Source organism: Hyperolius riggenbachi, chromosome 7, assembly GCF_040937935.1.
Source record: "Hyperolius riggenbachi isolate aHypRig1 chromosome 7, aHypRig1.pri, whole genome shotgun sequence".
Taxonomy (NCBI): domain Eukaryota; kingdom Metazoa; phylum Chordata; class Amphibia; order Anura; family Hyperoliidae; genus Hyperolius; species Hyperolius riggenbachi.
Window position 1 is genome coordinate 76,413,509 of NC_090652.1, and position 25,832 is coordinate 76,439,340.

General features: G+C 44.4%; 1 protein-coding gene across 2 annotated transcripts in view; it reads right to left on the reverse strand.

The window, feature by feature from the left end:
- Nucleotides 1–25,832, reverse strand: part of CACNA1H (calcium voltage-gated channel subunit alpha1 H) — an 822,232-nt gene that overhangs the window by 781,976 nt on the left and 14,424 nt on the right. The window contains exons 1-2 of one of the 2 annotated variants that reach the window (XM_068244150.1): nt 20,782–21,198; nt 3,978–4,291 (exon numbers count right to left, since the gene is read on the reverse strand). In XM_068244150.1, the coding sequence (XP_068100251.1) occupies nt 3,978–4,276 (299 nt within the window). In that variant the 5' untranslated portion in view covers nt 4,277–4,291; nt 20,782–21,198. Of the gene's footprint in view, nt 1–3,977; nt 4,292–20,781; nt 21,199–25,832 lie in introns of those variants that run through there. The other variant, XM_068244151.1, reaches the window with a different exon arrangement.

A 25,832-nucleotide genomic window follows, 5' to 3' on the forward strand; every position in this document is an offset into this window, starting at 1 on the left:
TTCGGCTGAAGTCCTGTGGGCGGCAGTTGATTTTTGATGGTTTGCTGCTGGAGATTACCGCGCTTGGCACGCTGCTCCTTGCACTGCTGAATAAACCACATTTTCTCTTCCACTGACAGTGAACTCATCAGCGCCATCTTGGCAGCGTAACCTAATTAGCATGTGCCGTACAAGAAACATTTCATAGTAATGTCACCCAGGAGGGAGGTTTTTTTTTTCCATCTTGGCTGGACAAGGTCAGTTTTTACAACAGCCCTAATTTAAACATCACCGCATAATCGTTCTGCCCTAATGCTGTCTGTCTGAGCTTATTAACAGCGACCCGCTGAGGTGCCATAAAGAGCTGCAGCGAGATTGCATCTCCGGCTACTTGCTTCACCCTAAGCTACTGTCCTTTTTTTTGGCTTTCCCTTAAAGGCACAAAGGGGAGTAAAAGGCGCCCAGAAGAATATAAAACTAAGTTAAAAACACTTAAAATTGAAAAAAGGGAAGTGGCTTACCTCAATAACGACAGTCACATGTCACAAATATTTATTAAGCACGGGCAACACGTTTCATTGGTCTGAGCCCACTTCCTCAGGCCAAATACAGTGCCAAATGTTTGTATAGCCGGGGTATTGAGTGCCTCCTAGAGAAACTAAACCGCCCATCATGCTGCAGGAGTAGGTCACTTCATAGGCTTAGTACTCCTGGATTAATCTATTGACTGGCAGCAAATGCCGTGAGGCCTCTTTTAGACGGCAGGCTGGACTGTGCGCTTGCCGAGCAGTTCAGCCTCCCGTCTGCTGCCCGCCAGTACAATTCGGGTGCAATTTAAATGCAGGCAGATTGCAAAGAAGTCCTCGGCTGATGGGTAAGACCACCACGTGTAAGTGCTTGAGGAGTGTGACATATTGAGCTTGAGCACAGCTGCAGCCACACTCAGTTGTGACTGTTTTTTTGGGGGGGGAAGGGGGCCTATCTAACGCCGTTAACGAGCTCTAACAAGCACCTAGCCAAAGCTGGAGAGCAGCTGACAGGCAGTGAGTTTACGGCCTGGCAGATTTCTGTCTTAAAGAGGCTTTACTCTCATTTCCCTGTATCTGTAAAGCCTTGTACACATATATGAGGCATGTAGTCCAGCGAGCAACATTGCAGGGCCAAGGCTGTGACACATTCTGCTGCCTTGGGGGAGGGGCGGGGTTAGAGGTTTGACGGAGCAGCTCTCTAGTGATGTCATGTGATGGGTGGGGAGGGCATAGGAGGGCCGCTGTACATACACTAGATTCTCAGCTGTATTTCATCTAGAGTGTGTACAAGGCTTTAGAAATGCTGCAGACTCTGTATGTGTTTTATGGACAAAAACAAATTTGAAGCAGATTTAAAAAGAAAATAAACTGACAGGGTAAATATTTGTATCTATAGTCCTAATCCTAAATAGTGCTAGCTCAGGAGAATTCTATGAGGGTGAGTCCACTACAGTGAAATCTTCTAAAGAGAATCTGTCATGCTTAGGTGGCTTTTTTGTAAGTACTGTATATTGAATACTTTTCAGTTCTCCAGGAACTAGTGACATATTTGCAGCATGAGTGATGATTGGCTTCATTATTATAAAGATGGGCTGTGAAGAGCAATAAATGATCATCTAGTCACTACAATAGGGAAAACATGATCTCAGTGATACTGACCATAGTACCATTGCTGGTGCCAGACTGGCTGGTTTTTCCATAATTGGTGGGCCCATGGCATTCACACACATACACAACAAGAGTGGTTAAAAAAGGAGAAAAACCTCCAGTAAGCAGCTTTTCTACTCGTAGACACACTTTGGCCATTTTTCTCTGCCCTTTATAATCAACAGACTAGTTTCAGCTGATAGAAAGGCTATCGTGTAAAAATAAAATCATCTCAGAATGCATAAACAAGTCAAACCTCATCAGATTCCACTCCTGTCAATCAAGAACAGAAAGCTACAGCTTCAGAGTGCACAGACTCACTAACACTGACCATATGAAGGTTCCCCGCCCCAGCACTGCATGTATAGTAATCACATGATACAGGCCACAGAAGCTACGTGCACCTATAGAGGAGACCATTACCACTACAACACTAATAAAGAGCCAAAGTAGAGGAGGGCCCTGGTCCCGCTCCAAACTCTGCATCCCCCATTGCTACACCACTGTCGTCATCTATGCTACAGTATGGTTGCTTGTCCATTAGATTACAGGTTCCCTTTCAAACACTGAAAACCCTTTACTTAACTGAATAACATACTTAGCATAACAGAAGCCAAAGCTTAAAGGGAACCCGAAGCAAGAAGTATATGGAGGCTGCCATATTTGCCAGTTACCAGGCTGTCCTGCTGATTATCCTGGCATTAGTAGTTTCTGAATCACACACCTGAAACAAGTATCTACTCCGGCAGGCAACTGATATTGTTTGAAATAGAATAAATATGTCGGCCTCCATATTTCTCTCACTTCAGGATCCCTTTAAATAGAGCACTTGACAGTTAAGAAACTCTATTAGGCTTTGTATTGTAGCCCGTGTGCCTATAGGAGAAATTCCCCTTCACTTCCTTAAGTGGCAGTCGTAACAGGAAGTGAGTAAATGTCTCCAATGGTAACAAAATTAGCAACAAAATTATACTAAGAGTAATACCTTCTACCCAGCAGTACTAATGTGTTGTATTACTTGCTGTGTTGCTACTGCTGATAGCTCCTCATTTGTCAGGATAGCTGCTGATGAAGTCAGGGATTCCCCTTCATATTCTCCTCCACCTGTCAAGGCTTGTAACATTCACTACCTCACTGCACACAGCTGCTGACCTACTAGTTACTGAGGATAATGGCTGTTAGAGGTCTTGGTGGAAGAGACCAAGTGAAGAGGGGGATCCCTGTCCCTGTCGGCATCTTTTAAAAAGTGACATATCCATTTGGGAACACAGGGAGCACCCTTAAAATTTTCTCCGGGGCGCCCCGTGATTTGTAATTGTACACCTGGGCCATCAATATTTTTACTATAGAGCTCCTTTAAATAAGGACTTGTCTCATTGCCAACAACAAAGAATACAATAGTTATTTAACCCTTCTATTCCACTATATATACAGTTGTTGAAGAATGTTTTCATTTTAGGCATAATGACATGTTTGGCAAACACTATCCCAAAACACTAAAACAACAAGAATATACACATCGAATAATACCGGTATATTGTGTTACCAATATCTAAGCCAAAGGAACAGAAACACCACTACAACCAGCAGAAAACTTGTGAGGTAACTGAAAATAAATAAACCTTAAAAAAGACATATACAGATAAGATTTCCAGTCATCAGTAAATATATATTTCCAAACCTCAACAACCAACATGCTCGTTTCCTATGCCATCTATGACAAATTACTTTCTCACTTATGTCTTGAGGCTCCCAGCAAGAGGTCAGCCATTTTGTTTCCTCTGGTGTCAAAAGCTCAGCCTTCCATCTGAAGAAACACGAAGCAGTCACATGTTGGAAGAAGAACTCCCACCTACACTGTCAAACAATAACTCTGCCCGGTACCCAATTTACGGCACTAGTGCAGGCCCAAATGACCTGGCTTATAAAAACTGCACTTGATCTTTGGTTTTCACAAACCTCCAGTTTATATAATATCAGCTGCCTAACCATGGAGAGAAATGTGTCCGTTAATTGTGTTAATTTTTTTTAATAGGTTTGGAAAGAATGAGCTGCTTTTGACTGGTGTTCTTCTGTAATAAGCTATGATTGCTTCGTGTTTCTTCCCCATTAAGCCTTACTCAACAATACCATCAGCTCAAATCCAGAGCAAAATGGGGGCCATTTTACCCCCTTGGCAATAGTCTTTCACAAGCTTCCATCTAAAGAAACATGACATTCTATAAATAAGCTAAAAGTAGTGTTTATCCTACCGGCTGCCCCATCCTGCATGAGAGGAACGGGGTGTGTTGAAGGCTTGCAGAGTCAATATAAAAAGGATATGGGTTACAGACCAGTTTGAGGCACCAGTTCCGTGGTCGGGTGGTCTGTTTGAGACAGAAGAACACAGTGTGCGCCAACGCCGGATACGGGATCTGTTCTTCTTCCTCGGAGCCTTGACCGTGGCCCTGAGTTCGCCCAGAAGATTCTCCCGAGCCCAAGCTCCCCAAAGCCTGCTGTTCTGCGTTCCCCCCATCGTCATCCTCAGTAGGGTCCTCCGTTGGTGGCATGGGGGGGATGGTAACCCTAATGTCATCTCCCGCCAGTGGCTGGAAAGGCTCTTTTCTCTCGCCATCAGTCATGATAGCAAATGGCACCTAGGGAAGAAAATAAAGACTTAAAGTGTATCCTCGCTTTACGTAAGAAAAAAAACATTCATTATTGAATCATCTCTATTTGTTTCAAGTATTTCAACAGGTTACCTAATGATGACATATATGGGTTTACTATCTGCGATTTTCCTTGATCAAGAATATGCACAGGTGACCAGCTTAGGAACAATACACTCATTACTGTTGTCATTAGTCAAGCAGTTAAAGACAAACAATAACATTATACATCATTATCATTATTATACTTATGATTTGTTGTACAGGGTGGGCCATTTATATGGATACACCTTAATAAAATGGGAATGGTTGGCGATATTAACTTCCTGTTTGTGGCACATTAATATATGTGAGGGGGGAAACTTTTCAAGATGGGTAGTGACCATGGCGGCCATTTTGAAGTCTGGCTATTTGAATACAACTTTTGTTTTTCCAATAGGAAGAGGGTCGTGTGGCACATCAAACTTATTGGGAATTTCACAAGAAAAACAGTGGTGTGCTTGGTTTTAATGTAACTTTATTCTGTCATGACTTATTTACAAGTTTCTCTTTGTTTCCAGCCATTGACATGTCGCCGAGGTTAACACGTGAGGAGCCGATAAAAATTGTGTTGATGTCTGGTGAACGCAGTAACCGGGTCATTGCAGCAGATTTCAATGCAAGACACCCTACGAGACCACCCATCTCCCATGCTACAGTTAGCAAACTGCTTGCTAAGTTTTGTAAAACTGGTTCAGTGTTGGATTTGTCAAAATGTGGACGCATGAAATCTGTCACTAATGAAGTAACATCAGTGGCTGTCCTAGCTTCATTCAGCAAGAGCCCAGAACGTAGCTCTCGCCGCATGTCACTGGAGAGTGGCATTAGTCGAACATCCCTTTGGCGGATATTAGCTACTCACAAATGGCACCCTTACAAACTCCAGCTACTGCAGCATCTCAACGAGGATGACCCAGACCGGTGCACTGAATTTGCAGAATGGGCAGAACAAAAAGTCAGTTTACGCAGAAGATTTTGTTCAGTGATGAGGCAAACTTTTATGTGAATGGTGAAGTTAAGAAACAAAACCACCACTATTGGTCTGACACTAACCCACATTGAATAGATCCCTTCAAGACTGTTGGAACAAAAAAATTGATAGTATGGTGTGGTATATGGGGTACACAGATAGTGGGGCCATTCTTCATCAATGGACACCTCATGGCCACTGGATATGCAAAATTGCCACATGATGATGTGTTTCCCACTTTAAGCACTGAAGCTGGCATGTTCCCTGAGCAAGATGGTGCACCACCACATTATGGGTGTCAGGTCCGAGCATTCCTAGATTAACAGTTTCCTGGAAAGTTGATTGGTCATCGTGGGCCAGTTGAATGGCCCCCAAGGTCTCCCGATCTGACCCCCTTAGACTTTTATCTTTGGGGGTCATCTGAAGGCAATTGTCTAAGCTGTGAAGATACGAGATGTGCAGCACCTGAAACTACGGATACTGGAAGCCTGTGCTAGCATTTCTCCTGCGGTGTTGCTATCAGTGTGTGAAGAGTGGGAGAGGGTTGCATTGACAATCCAACACAATGGGCAGCACATTGAACACATTTTATAAGTGGTCAGAAACTTGTAAATAACTCCTGAAAGAATAAAGTTATGTTAAAACCAAGCACACCATTGTTTTTCTTGTGAAATACTTGCCAATAAGTTTGATGTGTCACATACCCTCTTCCTATTGAAAAAACAAAAGTTGGATTCAAAATGGCCGACATGGTCACCACCCATCTTGAAAAGTTTTCACCCTCATATTTACTAATGTGCCACAAACAGGAAGTTAATATCACCAACCACTCCCCTTTTATTAAGGTGTATCCATATAAATGGCCCACCCTGTACTTATGTTCCTTTTAATATGTAATACCACTAGCAAAAAATCTCTTACCCTGTTTGTTTGATCCTCCTAGTTGCTACTGTTTTATTACCTGATGAAGCGGGTTCAATCCCTAGAAACGCAGCGCAAAATTTTGGAGGTTTACGATTAAAGAACTTTCACTGAATATAGACTACTCTGGTCTTTTTGGGGAGGTAAGTCCACCACTACCTTTTCAAACTGTTTGTAATCATTTTGATTCTGTTTTGGTGCCTCTGTTTATATCATCTGTACAAACAGTAAAATTACTTCATCTTTGGGAACAAGAAAGGGAGAACTCCTTAGTCCATGATGTACTGAACATTTCTATTAGCGAAATTAGCTGTGGTTCAGTGAACCTGGCAGGTCTAAATTAACACGAATTATCAGCTGGTCAGTCCTATCATCGCCTTCAAGAGAGACGCAATACATACATCTATGTGAATTAAGAGGAAGTAGAAACAAAGTACCGTCTTTCCCCGAAAATAAGACAGTGTCTTATATTAATTTTTGCTCTAAAAGATGTGCTAGGTCTTATTTTCAGGGGATGTCTTATATTTCTATTAGGAAGTGTCTCTCAGCAGAACATTTCCTGTTCCTTTGTACAGTGATGTTCATGGATTTGAAGGTATGCTACTGTACTGATCAGGCACCTGCCCTGTCTTCCCTGCACACAGCTGATAACCTTGCTGTGTGCTGGGATGACAGGATCAGTGCCCGTTTGGCACTGCACCACTGTGTCCCCACTTACTGGCTACCCCTTCCTCCTCTTTAACTTCCGCTAGAGCTTATTTTCAGGTTAGGGCTTATATTTCAAGCATGCTCAAAATTCCAGCTAGGGCTTATTTTCAGGGTAGGTCTTATTTTCAGGGAAAGAGGGTATCGAGCACAAATGGAGCAAATAAAAAAATAAAAGAGAAATTCTTAGGCATGAAATACTTCCTTCAGTCAGCTCCCCGAGACACCCTAAACCGGGGTTCCCCAAACTTTTTTGGTCAAAGGCCAGGTTAACATACTTTAGACTGCTGGGAGGCCGGAACATACATAAACTGATATTTAAAAAAATTACATTGAATCTAGGTATTGATTCCCTTCCAGTCATGCTCAGAGGAGAACTCCCAGCAGCAGCCATTCAGTGATGTGGCACCCGAAGAACATCTTTGTGCACCAGACAGTGAAGCATACTCAGGTGACAGCCTGCTGTCCAATTGGATAGCAGTGTAACCTGATGCAGAATTGGATTGGAAGCCAGCAAATGACTGCTCGCTGGCTTCTACAGTATGTGGATGGGTGGTGCCAACACTGCTATTCTATATGTGGGGGCGCCAATATTTAGAGGTGCAGTGAACTACATCTAGAAGTTATACATTTTGTGTTTGGGGGGCCGGTGAAAAAGCCTCAGGGGGCCTATTCGGCCTGCTGGCCATAGTTGAAGGACCACTGCCCTAAAAGCTTGCTATGGACTTATTTGACATGAAGCTGTGTCCTGCCATATTTCTGTTTTCCACAAACTGATGTGTATGACACACATAGATGTTTAAAAAGAAGGAAATATGTAAATTAGAACTGAATGCAAACAGATTTGATCATATCATGATTTCATGATGCATTTCACAAGTTTCAAAGCACCAAAAGCCCGCTTTAAATTCAGGTATAACGTTTACCACAACTATTTCCCGTGATAAGATATTCCACACTCTTAATGAAACAAACCTATTTCTAAACAGGTAGGATCTCCTTTCCTCCATACGCAGTTCATAGCATCTCGTTCTTTTTACAGACCTGGGGAGTAAAAGCGTATTTACCACACTTTTATATTGCCCTTGGACATATTTATCCATGTTAAGACTTGTACACACGCCTGACTTAAGTCGGGTGAGGTGGCCGATAATGACCATCTCAGCCAATAATCATGCGTGTACGGCAGCCCCCAACTCGCGAGCAATCCGCCTGGCGAATCAACTCACCTATCCAACAGCCAAGTTCATTGTTCACGCTACTCCCCTTCTCGCCGTATGACATCATGCACATGCATCTCCGTCAACCCTCCTGCCCCCGACCGCATTGTCAGCTACATAGCTGATACACATCTGTACTGGCCGGCCCAGTGATGTTTCCCTAGAGCAGGGGCGTCAAACTCAAGCACAAAGTGGGCCGAAATTTTACACTGGGACCTAGTCACAGGCCAACCTCAATGTCTACTGGCCACCCCTCCAAAACCCTATACAGTTCCCTTGTGTCTAGTGTTCCTCCATCCTCTATACAGTTCCCTGGGGTCTAGAAGCCCCCAATCCTCCCCTATGAAATTCTCTGGTGTCTAGAGTGCCATGGTGTCCATTGACCCCCCCCCCCCCCTCCCCCCAATACAGTTCCCTGGTGTTTAGTGCTTTCCTCCTTCCTCCCCATATGGCTTCCCTGGTGATCTAGGGCTTCACCTCCAATGTAGCTTCCCTGGTGGTCTAGAGTGGGCCACACATAATGCAAAGTGGGGAAACCACTTGGGGGCCAGGGCCTGAGTTTGACATGTATGCCCTTGAGGATCGTGTCCCCGATGGGAAACATAAGTTAACTCCCCTGGCGGTATGACTCCCGCGGCTGTGCGGCCGCGGGAGGTTTTTTTTCACTTTTTTTTTATTTTTTAGCATGTAGCTAGCCTAGCGCTAGCTACATGCTTCCCCCCTCCCTGCGGCGTCCCCCCGTAGCGTCCGATCGCTGCCGGCGCCGCTTGCCCATAAGGAAATCCCGTTCTGAACGGGATTTCCTTGAGGGCTTCCCCCGTTGCCATGGCAATGACCGGAGTGACGTCATCGACGTCGCCGACGTCGTGATGTCACAGGGAATCCCGATCCACCCCATAGCGCAGCCTGGAGCCGATTGGCCAGGCTGCGCAAGAGGTATGCGGGGGGGGCCTGTATTGCGGCGGGTAGCGGCGCATCGGCGGCGGGCGGCGGCGATCAGACCAAACACGCAGCTAGCAAAGTGCTAGCTGCGTGTTTGAAAAAAAAAAATTATGTAAATCGGCCCAGCAGGGCCTGAGCGGCACCCTCCGGCGGCTTACCCCGTGTCACACACGGGGTTACAGCCAAGGAGGTTAAAGGTGTGTAGGCACCTTTAGTTAGATTGTCTTTATATTGTCTCTATTGCAAGCCATATAATCCCAATTGGTCTAGCCTTTCTTTGTAAGTAAAACCTTCTCTCATTTTTATTCATTTAGTTGCCTGTTTTGTATAAAACGCCTTCCTCTGAGGTGTTGCCCAAAACTGTACTCTATATTCTAGAAGTGCAATATACAGAGGCAGTAATATACTACTGTTACGAGATTTCATTTCACATTTTAGCATCTCAACTTCTTATGTGATTTAGTAGTTGCTTCTTGACTTAGAATATGGTTGCTTAACTTATGCTCCTCCAATACTCCAAAGACCGTCTCCCATTATTTTATGTAGTGCTTTGCCCCTGTCAAGGTCAAGATTCATGACCATACATTTTACAACATTAAATTTCCTCTGCCATTTGCCTCCTCATCTGGCTATGCTGTCAAAAACCTACAGTAATATATCCTTATCTTGCTGAGTTCTGAATACTCTGAATGATTTTGTGTCTTCTACAAAGTTGGCATTACATTCTATGTCATTTACTCATCTACTGGTCAATCATGAATAAATCGAAGAGAGCTGGACCAAATGCTGACCCTTGTGGGACCCAACTGCTTTAATGCATTTCAAGCGCAGATTTTTACGGTCGTATAATAAAGAAGTATAAGAGTTTTATTTACAAGATTCCGTGCTCTCAGAGTCTGGTGTTCCCACCCTTTTTTTAAGTTTATGGAAAGTTTCCAAGGTTCACATTTGTTCTCCACCCCTCAAAAACCAGTGAAAGACCCTACTTGCAGAAATAATAGGAAAACGCCTTTTCACAGATTGGAAAATGCTGGCCATGTGACCTGAGTTCCTGTAACCAAAACTACTTGGTATCAGCTCACTGGAAATGTCCTTGAGATCCTTCATTACATAGCCCAACATCACAGGCTCCTCTTTAGCTCCACCCATCTGGGCATTCCAGGGTGGGTGAGGAGAGGTAATGCCAGCTGAGGTTCCTCACTTTTTGTCACATCTGACAAGATTAGCTGCATGCTTGTTCCTGTTGTGATTAAGACACTACTGCAGCCAAATACATCAGCAGGGCTGCCAGGCAACTAGTATAGCTTAAAAGGAAATAAATATGGCAGCCTTCATATACTTCTCGCTTCAGGTTCCCTTTAAAACGAATTCTGGAGGGGGCTTTGTAAGAAGCGGAGTGAAAGGTAAAATTGCGTCCTCTGGGTGCTTCCACTTCTAGATACGGTGGTGCTTGAAAGTTTTTGAACTCTTTTGAGGCCAGTTTTATACCTGGGCAGAGCTTTGTGGTGTGAAGCTCCGCCCCATCGCATTGCAACGCCAGCAACTTGATTTATATGACCCTGTGGCAGAGTGCGCCGACAAGATCATATGCATAGTGCCGCCCCCCCCCCCCCCCCTCCGTCCCTCCCCCAGTGACGTACTCCCTGGTGTACGGGAAGGACATTCTTGAAATTCCCAGCTTCCCTGTCGTATTTGTGCCATTCCACACATGGGCCCCAAACTGTTGCCAACAATGGGTGTTGCCCATTGACTTCCATACATTCCGCAGCCTCTACGTCGTCGTGGAAGTTGTACGGTAACCCACTGTTGTCTTTGCGCTGGGTTGGTAACCTCCGGCACAACGCAACTGGATAAGTGTACTAAGCCCCATATACTTTCTTGCCCTATAGACTTTCCTCCTGCGAGCAGAAAGGGTAACGCAACGCAAAGAGAGTGGCCTAGTGTAAAAGGGGTTTTAAAGTTTCTATATTTATATGATTTTGACGTAAAACGCCATCTGATTTTCAAACAAGTCCTAAAGGTTGATTAAGAAAACTAATTAATTAAACTAGTGAAACCAAAACAAAAAAAGTGTTATATTTGGTTGTGCAATTATTGAAAAAAAATGACCTAGCAACATATGCGGCACAAGTAAGTGAATTGTGCTCTCAGTATGTGGCGTATTTTGTCACCGTTAGTCGGAACCACCTGCTTTGCCACTGTGTCTGTCATTTAAGGCAATGATCTGGGTCAAAAAAGTTCAAAGAATAAATCTCTCTAGAATAGGGCTGTTCAACTCCAGTCCTTGAGAGCCATATCCATGCCAGTGTTTAGGATGGACTGAGAATGGAGAAATCTACTTGATGTTCTACTTGATTGAACTACACCTCTCCTGACACACCTCTCTCCTGATTCAGTCCCATCAGTTACCGTACCAATAATTTGAGCTGTGCCAAAAATGTGTTAGGACCTCTCAAGGTTTCAAGAAAGTGTTGTCCATGAAGAATGAAGCCCACATATGCTCAGTCCTAGCAGGGTTCAGACTAAGAATTAGTATTATTAAGTATTTATATAGGGCAACACGGTGGTGTAGTGGTTAGCGCTCTCGCCTTGCAGCTCTGGGACCCTGGTTCGTATCCCAGCCAGGTCAACATCTGCAAGGAGTTTGTATGCTCTCCCCGTGTCTGTGTGGGTTTCCTCCGGGTACTCCGATTTCCTCCCACATCCTAAAAACATACAGATAAGTTAATTGGCTTCCCCCTAAATTGGCCCTAGCAGTGGCTGGATAGTGTAATGGTTAAGGGCTCTGCCTCTGACACAGGAGACCTGGGTTCAAATCTCGGTTCTGCCTGTTCAGTAAGCCAGCACCTATTTAAGTAAGGAGTTTCTTGGGCAACTCTCCTTAACACTGCTACTGCCTACTGAGTGCGCTCTAGTGGCTGCCTCGCAAGCGCTTTGAGTCCGACAGGAGAAAGGCGCTATACAAATACTGCAATTATTATTATTATTAGACTATGATACATAAACTACACATTACATACATAGACATAGGTAGGGATTAGATTGTGAGCTCCTCAGAGGGACAATTAAGTGACAAGACAATATACTCGGTACAGCGCTGCCGCTGCGGAAGATGTCGGCACTATATAAATACTAAATAATAATAATAATAATAATAGCGCCAACATCTTCCGCAGCGATGTACAGAGTATAAAGTCTTGTGACTAAATGTCCCTCGGAGGAGCTCACAATCTAATCTCTACCATAGTCATATGTCTATGTGTGTATTGTGTAGTGTATGTATAGTAGTCCAGGGCCAATTTTTAGGGGGAAGCCAATTAACTTATCTGTATGTTTTTGGGATGTGGGAAGAAACCGGAGTGCCCAGAGGAAACCCACGCAGACACAGGGAGAACATACAAACTCCTTGCAGATGTTGACCTGGCTGAATGATCATGTGACTGTGTCATAGCCTGTTATCTGTTGTCTCGTTTTAAAAGATCACCAGCATTTTATTAATGTAAACTTAAAGAATACCTGATAATGTGCTCTTTATTCTCATACAAGAGACCTGTCTGAGCTTCAGTTCTTTTTTTGTTTTTGTTTTTATTCATTTTTGGAATTTGTGCTTAAAAATTTCTGTAACGTTGATCATTGAGAAAAGGTACAATATAATCTCTCACCCATTTTAATATTACATTTTGTTCCTCTCCTTTGGGTTAGTATTCAACGTGGTACTTTATAATCCAGTTTAGCAACCGAGGGCCTATTTAATTATAGCCTTTTACACCCTTTTAGGTAGTGTTGTAAATAACTGCCTGAAAGCAGAACTCTAGGGACACATTTTTCAGAAGGTTGGTGAAAGAGGTTTCATAGCTTATTATCAATGGTGTCTTGGTTTTAACAGATCACCAGCATTTTTTTAAATAAATAAAAAGAATACCTGGTAGTGTGCACATACTTCTTCTACTTCCTGTACAAGAGTCTTGTGTGAGCTTCAGTGCCCTCATTGGCTTGTCGTGGAGTCTTTAAAAAAGACCTTTGGATATATGAAAGGATTGGTTGGGAAAGGAAGGGACTCTGATGGGATATAGTGAGGTTTGATCAGATGGATGAGAGGAGAATCAAAGTTTTCAGTTGATTTTGATTCCTGCTCTTGAGGGAGGTACTTGGGTTGCCTGAGGGAAAATGGCAACACCTCTCAGACATCAGTCATGATGAAGACTCTTTATGATTAGTCAAGGTGTGATCACTCTAGTCTTATGCTGGGAATACACGGGTCGTTTCTGGCGCTCGATTCTGTGCCTGATCGTTTTTGCCGCTCGATTCCCACTCATTATCTTCCGCGCATTTTTCTTATCTTTTTCATTCACTTCAATGACATGGAGCAGCGAGACGATTGAACGGTGATCGAACATGTCAGAAATCTAACCATCTAATCAGCTAAAAAACGATCTGTGTATTCCCAGCATTAAAGTGTGATCATATCCCCAAGGCAAAAATTTCAGTAACTACTCTTAATTACATAAAATAACATTTGAAAGCATTCCAAAGTATTCCCTGTGTGTAAAAGCATTTGTTTTCACTGCAGAGAGCAGTAGAAGCTTGCTTATTGTTGTCATTGGCAAAGGAAAGGCTCTCCCTGTGCTTGTATCTTCACCCTGCCCCCTTCTTTTCTGCTGAAATGACTCTGCTGCTACCAGGGTGATGTGTCAAATTCAGCAGAGAGATGAGGGTAGAGTGAAGACTCAGGCACAGGGAGATTCTTGCCTTTGCCGACTAGCCAGAGATAAGCAAGCTTCTACTGCTCTCTGCAGTAAAAAGAAATGCTTTTACAAACAGAATACTGTGGAACACTTTCTTTTATGTCGCTAAGAGTAGTTATTAAAATTTTTAATTTTGGGAGTATAATCCCAGCTTAAAACACAAGGCTGAGCTTTAGAGTATCGCAGAGTATGCCTAATACTGCTAAATGGAAAAGAGAGAGGTTTCCAACACAATTAATTTATTTAAAAATGTAAAAAGAAGGATATGATGGCTCTCAGCTGTTGAGGAATACATGTATGCATGGTTTGAACAGTAAAGACTTTATTGTAACATGATTATGTGACATTTCATGCTTCCCAGAGATTCTAATACAAGAGACCACCATTATAACTCAGGAAGCAAAGGAGACTCACAAAATGCATTATGAAAATGTTCTATAATAAAGTGTGTTTGTTTTCAGTTCCTGTTCGCAGCTACTAGGTTGCCAGCTCTCTTCTGCTGTGGTCTGATATGTCGCATGCAAGCATTACAAACTCATGCCATCTAACAGGAGGCCCTTATCCCAGGGCCGGATTTACCATAAGGCACTGTAGGCACGTGCCTACAGGCGCCTGCTGATGGAAAGGCAGCTCAATCCTCTCCTTCCTATGTAGAGGCCTAAGCAGAGTGTGAATGAGAGGTTACTCACCCGGCTCTCGGAATGCCACTGATGAGATCTCTCTTCAGTCAGGGGCACCTCTAGCTACCTAATACTGAGGGTACCTCTGGCTACCTAATGCAAAGGGGCACCGTAGCAACCTATGCTAAAAAGAAAGTAAAAAAGTAATGGCAGATGTATTTTGAATATTTTCTTGCATCCCGGGCGCTTTAAAGGTATTTTATTGGTAAGGTTTGAAAATATCTCCTTGGAGAAAACTTAAGAGAAAAGTTAATAGGATATGGGCCACTGTTTCATAAATCCAGATTAACTTCCATAGGATCACTAAAGTCCTCAAAAAATCTCTTATCAACAAGAGCCTTAGGGCTCTTTCACATCAGAGCTTGCGTTGGAGAACGCTCAAAGCATACGTTTTGATATGCGTTGCACTGCAGTGAGTGTGCGTTTTCAATCCGTTTTCAATGCGTTACTGCACATAGAAAAACGCAGGTAATTTTTTTTTCTTTTAGTTTTCAACTTTCTACATTGTTCCTCTGTTGCATTCTGGGACTGATTGCCTGCGTTAACGGATTAAAAACGCACATAGTGTGCGTTTTACATTGACTAACATTGTAACACATAAATCTAGCGTTGGCCGAAAAACTGCGCCTGGGTGCAGTGTAACGCAACGCACAAAAAGGCTGCGTTATATGTGAAAGCTAAAATGAAAGTCTATGGACTTTCATTTCACCTTGGGTAACGCAAACTTTACCCTTTGCGTTGAAACGCAGAAAATCTGCCCTAATGTGAAAGAGCCCTTATCAAAAAGTTCCATAAATGTGAACACAGTTAATGCCAGTATCCACTATACGATTTCAACATCGTTTTTCCGATGACCGGAATTCTTTTGAGTGACAAGCAATCATTTTCAAGATCTCGTGATGTGGGTACAGGCCCGTGATTACGTAAATGACGTTTGACGACGCGCTGTGATAGCGACCGTCACAGTGGATTGGTTCTTTAAGATCCCCAATGACTCTGCGCAAAGTACCGCGATATCTTGACTTCCCGTTAGCACACGTCACATGCTGTCGCGTGTACCCGCCTGCAGCAAGGTGGATCGGGAACGCTCGCTGTCGGGGGACATCACTGGGATCCCTCTTCCTGCGTCGTCAGGTGACTATTCAGCATTAGAGAACTCATCAGTTGTGAAATAATAAATAGCCAAGATATTTGTGGGGACCTGATTTACTAAAATGTTCCTACGCCCAAAGGGAACATGAAGTGAGAAGGATAAGGGGCTGACATATGTATTTCCTTTTAAACCATGCAAATTGCCTGGCTGTCCTGTTGATCCTCTGCCTCTAATACATTTACCCATAGACCCTGAACAACCATACAAATCAGATGTTTCTGACTGAAATTTGACTGGATTAGCTGCATTCTTGTTTTAGGTGTGTGGTTCAGACACTACTATTGCATGAAAGATCAGCAGGACTGCCAGGCAACTGGTACTCTTTAAAAGGAAATAAATATGGCCGCCTCTATATCCCTCTCACTTCAGTTGTCCTTTAATAACACGAGAGGATCAGTGTGATCTAGCAAACCTGGCCGAGTTTTATCAACTACTTCCACTGAAAACCTTTTTTGCAATAAATTCAGAATGACCTGGGATTATTCTAAGAATTTCCCGATGTGAGGCTGTCTACACGGAGGCCAATTCATTATCCTTCTCTCATCCAAGTAGAGATGATAAACTCCCCACCTAATCATTTTCAAACAACCCTGGCTGGGCTTGTTGGACCACTTATGTTCTACAGCTCAAGAGGAGCTTTAGTGTTTGTTGTTGTTTATTATACATTTCTTCTTTAATGAATTGTTTACTTACAAAGTACAGTTATCGAAAAATGCCCCCTCAACCTCCTGAAATCACCCCTAGACTCCCAGCAGCAGTGGACCAGGGGGAAGCAGGTTATGGGGCCGCTTACGTATTAGTACGTCGTCGATGAGTGGGGCGCAGGCTGAGCTGAATGACTGCTCTCCCTGCCAGGGCCAGTTCTAGACTGGAATCTGACAGTGAGTGAGGCAAAGTTGTGAAGGTGCGCCCCCTCCTCAGTCAGGACAACGGTGCCACCTGCTGCTCTCCTGCCTCCCCTCTCCTCACTCACTGTCAGATTCCTCACACAGCACAACAAGCTGCATTTCCCCAATAATAACCTCTTCACCTCGCTCTCCTCTCGCTTCTCCTCCTACTCTGACTGCATGCTGTTACAAAAATGCTGCCCCTATAATTTCTGCGCCTGATGCAAATGTTTCACCTTGCTTCATGAGAGAACCGGCCATGCTCCCTGCTTCTGCTAAACTCCCTGGCAGTGTTAAATACTATTCCCCCTCCAAGTCATCACAACTCGGAGGGAGGTAAAATTTGGGCCTGGCGTTTGGCGGAGTACCCGAATTACTCTTGAGCGAACCGCACAGCATAACATTGCTGTTATGGGGCGCTTTGTTTCGGCGCCGTGCGCCAAAACCACCTACTTTGAGTTCTGGGATCTGGCTGTACTTTCAAGGGCCTGGGAGGCATTTTCTCGTAATCTGACAAGGAGAAACTTACTTCTTGGTACCCCTTGCATGGGTCATATCAGACCTCTGCAAAAGATGCTGAAAGGTTGGCAAATTAGCAGCTAGGAACATGAACTGAATATAATCACGCTTTATTATAGTACATTTTCACAATGCATTTCAGGAGTCTCATCCACTTCCTTAGTTATACTCGCGGTCATACATGAGAATCTCAGTTTGTGAAGCATGATACGTGTCATGAAATCATGTTATGATAAAGTCTTTTGTGCTTAGACAATGTCCACATGTGTTCTCCTATGTCTGTCAGAAGCCTTTCTTTTCTATTTATTTGGATAAGACGTGCTGTAGTATTTCCTCGGTGACACCTAGTTTGCCCAAGGCAACCAAATATGCTTGCATCTAGAGCAGGAAACAAAATCTACGAGGTAACTTCAGTTCTCCTCTCATCCATCTGATCAAACCTTACTATGCCCATCGGACTCCCTTCCTTTCTCAGACAACCCCTTCAAATATCCATAGATACTTTCTGAAGACTCCATGACACGCCATTGAGGGCACTGAAGCTCACACAGGTTGCTTGATTCTTGAACAGGAAGTACAGGAAGAAAGGGCACATCACCATGTATCCTCTTCATTTATTTTAAGAAAATTCTTAAGATTTTTAAAAAAACAGACTCCATTGATAACAGGCTGTGACACCTGCTTCATCAAGCTTATCATATAATGTGTGCAAGAAGTTCTGCTTTCAAACAAAACTACCTAAAACAGAGCAAATGGCTATTATTAAATTGACCTGGACTCACCAAACTGGATTATAAAGTATCATTTTGAATACTAATAAGAGGGATGAATTGTGACAATAAAAAGGAGTGAGAGATTAAAGAAGTCCGTGGTCCAAGTCCCTGAAATTTTCATGGACCAATTTCCAAAATCGGGGACATTTCCTTGAAACCAGGAACTGCTGGGAACTATGTACAGAAGCCCAAACTTTCTTGGAGCTTGGAGAGTTTGAGGCAGTGATTGGTTTCCATAAGCTGGATGTTTGGATGTAAGAAAAAGTCAAGGAATACAGCTCTCCAGAAGGTTTCAAGAAAGTCTTGTCCATGAGGGATGAAGCACCCATATTGATACTCAATCCCAGCAGGCTTCAGTCTGAGGATGTGAATAGTTTGAAGCACTTAAGCTCCTGTATAAACGAAGATCTTGAAAAGATATTGCAAAAACAACAGCACAAAAATAAGGCAAAACAAATGAAAGACAAAAGCAAAAAAAATTAAAAATTAAAAAAGACAAATGGAAATTGTAATTACATTTACTACTCATGGAAATTGAGGGAACAGAAGATGGTTCATTAATTTGAAGAGATGGTGGCAGGAAGTAGACAATGGAAGAGAATAACGAGACAAATAAACAAACCAAGGGGGATAAAAAACGAGCGGAAGAAAGCAACTCGCCGCTAAGCCATAAAATTAGGAGATGCTCTCGAATCTTATGATTTAATAAAGCCTGTCTTGCCTCTGAGGCTGTAATGAGGCATCTTACATAAAAGAGATGTGCATGCCCAGCCCTGTCCTTAATTTCGACAAATTCCAAGTTGGCTTTGTTCAAAATATTTTTTTTCGTCTACTGAAAGAAGAAGATTCGAAGCACGAGGAGAAAAAGTCTCTCAAACCCTTTGTCTGCTAGCGGGCACTCCCTAATATTCATTCTGGCTGGCAAAGCCTCTTCCGATCGGGTGGTTCCTTGCCCACTCGAATAAGACATTCGATTTCAAAGTCCACAAGCTTCGTTCCACCCTTTGTAGCACTGCCTATGGAATAAGCATGGCCATACATTCCCAAACCCGATCCTATAGAACCCTGCGGAATCCCCGCCACATTATTACGCAGAAGATATACTTTGTTAGTCTATACTTGCCTGGGGCAGAGAGATATGTATACACCATCCACCCATCAATTAGCCGGTATCTCTCCCCAAGCAGAGAATATGCCTAACATACACAAAGCATATCCTTATGAAATATGGAGATCCTGCCCTACATATACAGAGTGTTCATGATCTATGGACATAGGCGGTAAGCTGCCCACAAAGGCATCCATAACGTGTTCATATAGGTCCTAATGATCCTATGGATCATATACAGGGGTGCTGTCTGCAAGCCTGAGTGTGCCCAGGCTAGGCATGTAATGTATACAGTTTACAGTCGCCCAATGTGCTGCAGCCTCCTACTGTACATACTATATTTTCCGAGCGCCTCTGTCCCCTTTTTGCCATGCAGGCTGAAGCCTTTAAAATGATTGCCTTTGCCCAAATTAGGAAAACACACACTTGTGAAAAGTGAAAAACAGGCTGGGAACTAGAGGGGATTGCTTCCTGATGTTCCCAGCTCTAGTAGAGCATATGTACACTGTAAATAAGTTAAGTTAAGCCTTACATAAACCCCTCTCTCTCCCCTCCTCTCTCCTTCCTGCTGCTGAGAGACGAGGAAGATTCTAATAAGAGAATTACAAGCCGGCTAAACATCTTGTTCTCTTTAACTGGCGGAGGAAATTCTCGTTTCGTCTGTTCTCGACATCTTTCTTTTTTTTTTTTTTCCTCGAAAAGCAACACAAGACAAATCCCACCTAAAAGGAAGTGTGATACTTTGCAATGCAGCATGTTATTTGTAAACTAAAATCCCTCGTCCAGTTGGCTGGCCACGCGAGGGTTAACGCTGTTAAGCCCTGTTGGGTCGAAGCGGCCGGCGGAGCGGATAGCAGCTGAAGCCCGCCGCTCTGTGCATAGCGAAGTCAGCGAGCGTTCCGATGTAACTCCAGGCCACGTTACGGCCACATGGCTGGAAAAGCAAGGGTTAAATTCCCACGCGGGGGTCGATGGCGAAAACCCCGGTAAAGCAAAAGGTGTATAAGCTCCTTAAAAGCAACTCTTCATCATGTTATGTAGTATAACATAATGTTGATCTCTTAACAGTAACACCAAACCTTGGCCAGTAGCTGCAGCAGAGGGGTATAAAGGCAGCTGGGAAGGGGTTAAAAACCCTTAAACTAGATCCATAACACGATGATCCGCAGGGGAAAGCGAGGGTTAAAGTCAAGCGCATTAAAACCGTCCGATTCACTTGAGTACATGCCAGTGTGGAAAAAAAAGAGGGCTGCAATTCCGGCAGGGAAGGGGTTAAGCCAATGATTAAATGTGCTTCCTATTGAGTCACACAAGCCATTAGGCAGGTTGGGGAGAGGTTAACTGCCATAAAACTGTCTCCCTTCTGTACACACTTTATTATAGCCAGCCAGGCAGAGAAGGGTCGAATGCTGGTATAACACGCTCCCCTTTGAATTATGTAAGTCACCCAGGCAATGCAACGGTTAACCGCTACTCACAGATGTTCCAGCAGAAGCCACCGCAAGGTGGTCAGGAAAGGGTAGATACTACACCTTGTGTACAAAGTAAGGGTTAAGTGTCAATGGCAGGAAATTTAACCCCTTCCCTGCATCCTCCTTTGTGTGTGGCATAAGTCTAGTTAGTGTTGCTGGTAATAAACCCAAACTCCAAGACATCCTTCAACCAAGACTTTGCAGTACACAAATCTAAACAGGAGATATTGCCAATGACACCCCCCTCCCCTTCCCACCCCTCCTGCCCCAGGGCACACAAATCAGGCAAGTGCACCCAGCTACCCCTTCTGTATCTCAGCATGGCACACCTTGTGCCCTCTTACCTTAATTTAACGGATTCCTGTCTTCCCAAAAGCATAGCTCACTTCAGCTTCACATGAAACCCCAAAGTAATAATAGGTAATGGGAGGGGGTGAAGGGGTGTCAGGTCCTCCTCCCCTGAGCTCCAGCCAGGTGTATATCACACGGGTCCACAGATGTTTGGGGTGGTAGGTACCAGGTTGATGATGATGATGCTTTGGGTGAGGTGCCCAGAGGCTGCTGCTTGATGCTTTGTAAATCCCCCCCACACACACCCAAAAAAATATAGATATATCCACCAAAAATCAGGTTGGTCTCAAGTCTCTTGCACAGGTGACCAGTGCTGGGTCCAGTGATGGATGCTGGTCCACCTTGTTCTTCTTCTAACCCCTACTAGAAGGTCTCCAGGTTGGGCTGCAATAGGCAAAAGCGTTCAGCCTGCGAGCCCAGCAAAGCTTAAACTGAAGACAGAGGAAACTTCAGATGTACCAGAAGGGAGGAGAGAGAGCGAGAGAGAGGGAGACACAACTAGGGATGAGGGAGGAGAGGAGGAGGGGAGGATGAAGGGGAGGGGAGCTGGCCACCAAAGGATGCTGAAGAGGTAACTCTGGTCTAAATGCTAATCTGTATATTGACTACAATAGAGGAGCGGCTCAAAACATCTCCAAATGTAATTGTGTGTTCAGTTCTCTGAGGCTCCTGGCTCTGCAGGGCTGATCCTAGGCACACCGAGCTGCTCTCTGATTGCTGATGCCATGGCAGAGAGATGAGATTACAAAGTAATAAAGTCCATCTCCAGCAACAAACCCTCTCCGAGTCCTTTTCCGGCACTCAGAGGCAGAAGAGCTTCTTCATTAGCTGATTATTATTGTCAGGCATTTCTGTAACGCTGACATTTTCCCCGCAGTGGTTTCACAGAGCGCCAATTCGTATCGCTGATTGTCCCTCAGAGGAGCTTACAATCTAATCCCCGCCGTAGTCATCGTCTCGCCGATCCTACCGTCGCCTGAGCTACCAATTAAATGTCAGAAAGAATTGTGAGCGTTTTCAGGCTAAAAAATCAACACAGGTGTCCCAGAACGCCTTTTAGCGATCCGCCATGCTGGCTCGCTAAACGGCCGATAGCTATTGTTCAGCGCCTCTCGTTCATTGTATCCCCTCCACACTCCAAAGACGGAACGGCGAATTTTCCTAAAGCCATCAACTGGAGGAACAATCGCTAACGATTGTTGTGTAATACAAATACTGAATGAGGGGCGTGAGCAGCGCTTGAAACAGCAGGGGGGCTCATTGCTGTTGGGAGGGGGGGGCAACTACTTACCCTCCCTCTCTCTGATACTGGGGTCCATCCTCCACATTAGGTGTTGTCGTCACCTCACTTGTTATAGGTGGGGAAATTATGATGGTCACACCCTGGGGGCAGATAGGCCCCCAGTGTGTGGGTGTCACCAAGTAGAGACAGGGAAAGCAAGGGGGATGTTGGCAGTCCTACCAAAGTTTTTTTCTGGGGGCTCCAGGTTTTTTAGTTATGCCCCTGTACTGAACATCCTATACCCACCTCAAGATTTTTCCGACAAGTGGAGATTTTTTGAGCAAAGAGTGTTTGTTTCCAAGATCTTGGGACGTGGGTACAGGCATGCGATCGCTTGACTTCCCATTCAAGCCTGTCTCGTGACATTGCGTGTACCCGCCGGCCGGAAGAGGGATCATGGAACGCTCGTCATCATGGGACGTCGCTGGGATCCATCTTCTTGCAGCGACTTTTTTTTGCGACTAATAACCGCTTCCGCGATTTCACAATCATGGGTCCATTCTTGTGATTACACAATTAATTTTTTTGTGACGCGCAGAGGGACAATTGCTCGGATCCCTGTAGACTCCCTTAGTGACAGTTTTTTGGGGAGGGGCAATCAGCATGTTTTGCCAGGAAGAAACACAGGCAGACCCAGTGTAGGACACACAAACTCCATGCAGTTGGTGTCCTGGCCGAGATTCAAACCTCAGACTCTAGTGCAAATGTGCTAACCACTAATCCAATATTCTACCCACCAGTCAGTTAGCCATCATTCCCCCAAATAACCACCATCCCACCTGTGTCATGTATAAATCACTTAAAGGAAATCTTAATTGACCTAAAGAAGTTCAGTTTAACTAACCCACGGGCTTCTTCCAGCTCCCTGTAGTTCTTCAGGTCGCTCGCTGTCCTCCTGGTCTGATCCATTATGGCTGTGTAATGCTGGGGGGCATACTCTGACCACCCAGCGCAACAAGGCTAAGCAGCTGGATAATGGAAGAGGCTTCATAGGTTGTCCAGAGCAACTGCAGCTCTGGGCTTCCGATATCGCTACAAATAAGACACAATGGCAGTGCAGTGCGATATTGGTCTGAGTAACCAGACAAAGCACGAACAGACAGACAGAACGCTAGCAAGACTAAGCACTGCCCTAGCGATAGCAAGCATTCAGACAGATACAAGACAGGACTATAGATTGGAGCGTAACTATTAGCAACCACCGCTCACAGTCACGTCCACAGAAGCAGAGTAAGCAGGTTAACAACCAGTCACCAGCAAGCATCCACCCAGGCAAGATTACAGGAAAAAATTTAACTAACAACAACCACAGCCTATAGTTACGTTCCCAGAAACTAGAGTAGCAGGAATACTACCAGTCACCAACATGGTGATGGCAGAATACAAGCTATCAGGATAATGGACTTCACGAACCAACCGCGGATGCAGCGAACGTCCATCAAGCATGGAAACAAGGCAATACACAATAATACAGAAAAATAACAAATGGCTCAACTAACGGATAAATATATATTAGCAAGTCTGCATATATATTTATCAAGAAACTAGCTAAAGCACAAGTAATAAGGTCGCATTGAACTACATTAACAGATCTATAACAGAGTGACAAAGTGCCCAGCAGACCAGCGTACTGACCGCTATGTCGGGCGGGGTCTAAAATGGGAGGCAGACTTTTATGTGGACCTCAGCCGATGAGTGCAGGCATGCAAATTCCCACACAGCTGAATGGTAATCACTCAATCCTGAGCTGGTCTGATATGCTAGCTGACTGTGAATGCAAAGGACCTTCATAAGAAATACATGCAGTATTATGTAACAACATGCATGCAGGAAATCCAGGGCTATCCGCCCGCAGCTCAGCTGCAGCAAGCAATGTTGGGAATGATGACAGCATCCTAAGCTGCCCCGAACTGCAGAGCGATTGCAAATGACAATGAGACTCATTGCGAATGCACAACCGAATGCAAGCAGACAAGTCAGAGCTGCCCAGTTGCAGCTCCACTGCAAGTGACAGAACATGCTACAGGAGAGATCCTGACAGGCTGACTGAGCCCTGTAGTGGGTATAATTATGATTTCCAATAAACACAGGCAACACGTTTTGTGTTTCTGCACCCACTTCCTCAGGCCAAATAAAGTGCCAAACTTGTATCAGGTACGGAGCGCTCCACCCTTGTGCTTGCCACCCTGCTTTGGGAGGGGTGCACATTGGTACCTACTTTGCCATCAATGTGACCTTTTGTTGTTTTTCCCAAGAGTGCAACCGCATCCAGCTCCAGTTGGACACCCGAGTGGAGTCAGGTTTATAGATCTCCACCGGCTTTCAGCGGTTGGTTGCCCCTTGTGCATTCTTCCTTTGTGAGTACCCTAATCGTTTTTGTTTTCCATCACTCTTCTTGTGACATACTGCACCATTTGGGCTCCCGTTGTCTCTGTGTTCTTTTTTTAGGGTGTTTGGTCACCCTACCTTGCATATCCTGTTTTTATCCTGTTGATCAGTGATATTTGATGTTTTACTAAACTATCTTATTTTTTGGGGAGTGACAGTGCAGAGGGACATGACCTGTCCTGAGTGGGGATGGGTTTTCTCTACATGCATTGAGTGATGGTCGCTCTATTAGCAACTTGGGTTTGTGAGTACCCCCTCTGCTAACCATATTATTAATCATTCTACCTCCAACTTACTATACCATATTGGGCTCTCTAGGTCTTCCCCATCCATCTTGGTGCCCACCGCTGCAGGGTCCCTCTGAATGTATCCAACAAGAGTTTGACAGGTATGTTCCTGGAGCCACGGGCCACACCTGTGCAGTAAGCAGAAGCTGCTTGTAGCCACGAGGGAAGCGTAGCCAGTAGCCACAAACAAGTACCGTAGATGGTCCTGGCCTGCAGTGGTGGGGATAAGGAGGACATAGGAAGCCTCTGGACCATACAGGGGCCTCTCTCTACTGTATGTTGGTAAGTATGTACTTTTTTATTTTATTTTAAACCTACAGGTTCGCTTTAAAGCTCTTTATATTTCAGCAAATTTCCCAGCACTGTGAGAGCTACATTTATGTCACACCAACAAGGACTCAAAGGTCCACAGAACCACATTTTAGCAGTGGTAATCTGCTCCTATAACCTCAGACCACTGTAGCTACTACAGTACAAGTCTATGGAGATTCAGATTGCTGCTGGTGTAACCTAGTTAGCAGTAGTGATGGTCAAGTCTAGGAGAACTCATGGAGAAGCATGTGATCAGTTTGGTCAGGTGATGGATAGGTCTTTGATTTGTAGACCGTGTGCTAAAGCAGGATGTGATCACAGCCAATCAGAGCTTTGTAAATCTATCAGCTGATCAAACAAATCACATGCTTCTCCATGAGTTCTCCTAGACGTGACCATCACTAGTTAGCAAAAACTTAATTTGATGCCATTAGCAGCCACTGAAAGTAATTCTTTATTTAAAAAAATGCACATTGCCTGGTTGTCCTGCTGATCCTTTAATACTTTTATTCAAAGACCCTGAACCAGCATGCAGATCAGATGTTTTACTGAAGTTTGCTGCATGCTTGTTTCAGGTGTATGATTCAGATACTACTGATGCATGGAAGATCAGCAGGAAGCAAAGCAATGAGCATTGTTTAAAAGGAAATGAATATGGCAGCCAGGGCCGGTTCAAGTAGCAATTGGGCCTAAGGGCAAAATTAACCTGGGGGCCCCCCAACAGACCCCCCCCCCCCCCCGACCAAAAAGCATCATTAAGGGCCCTTTGTTGCAG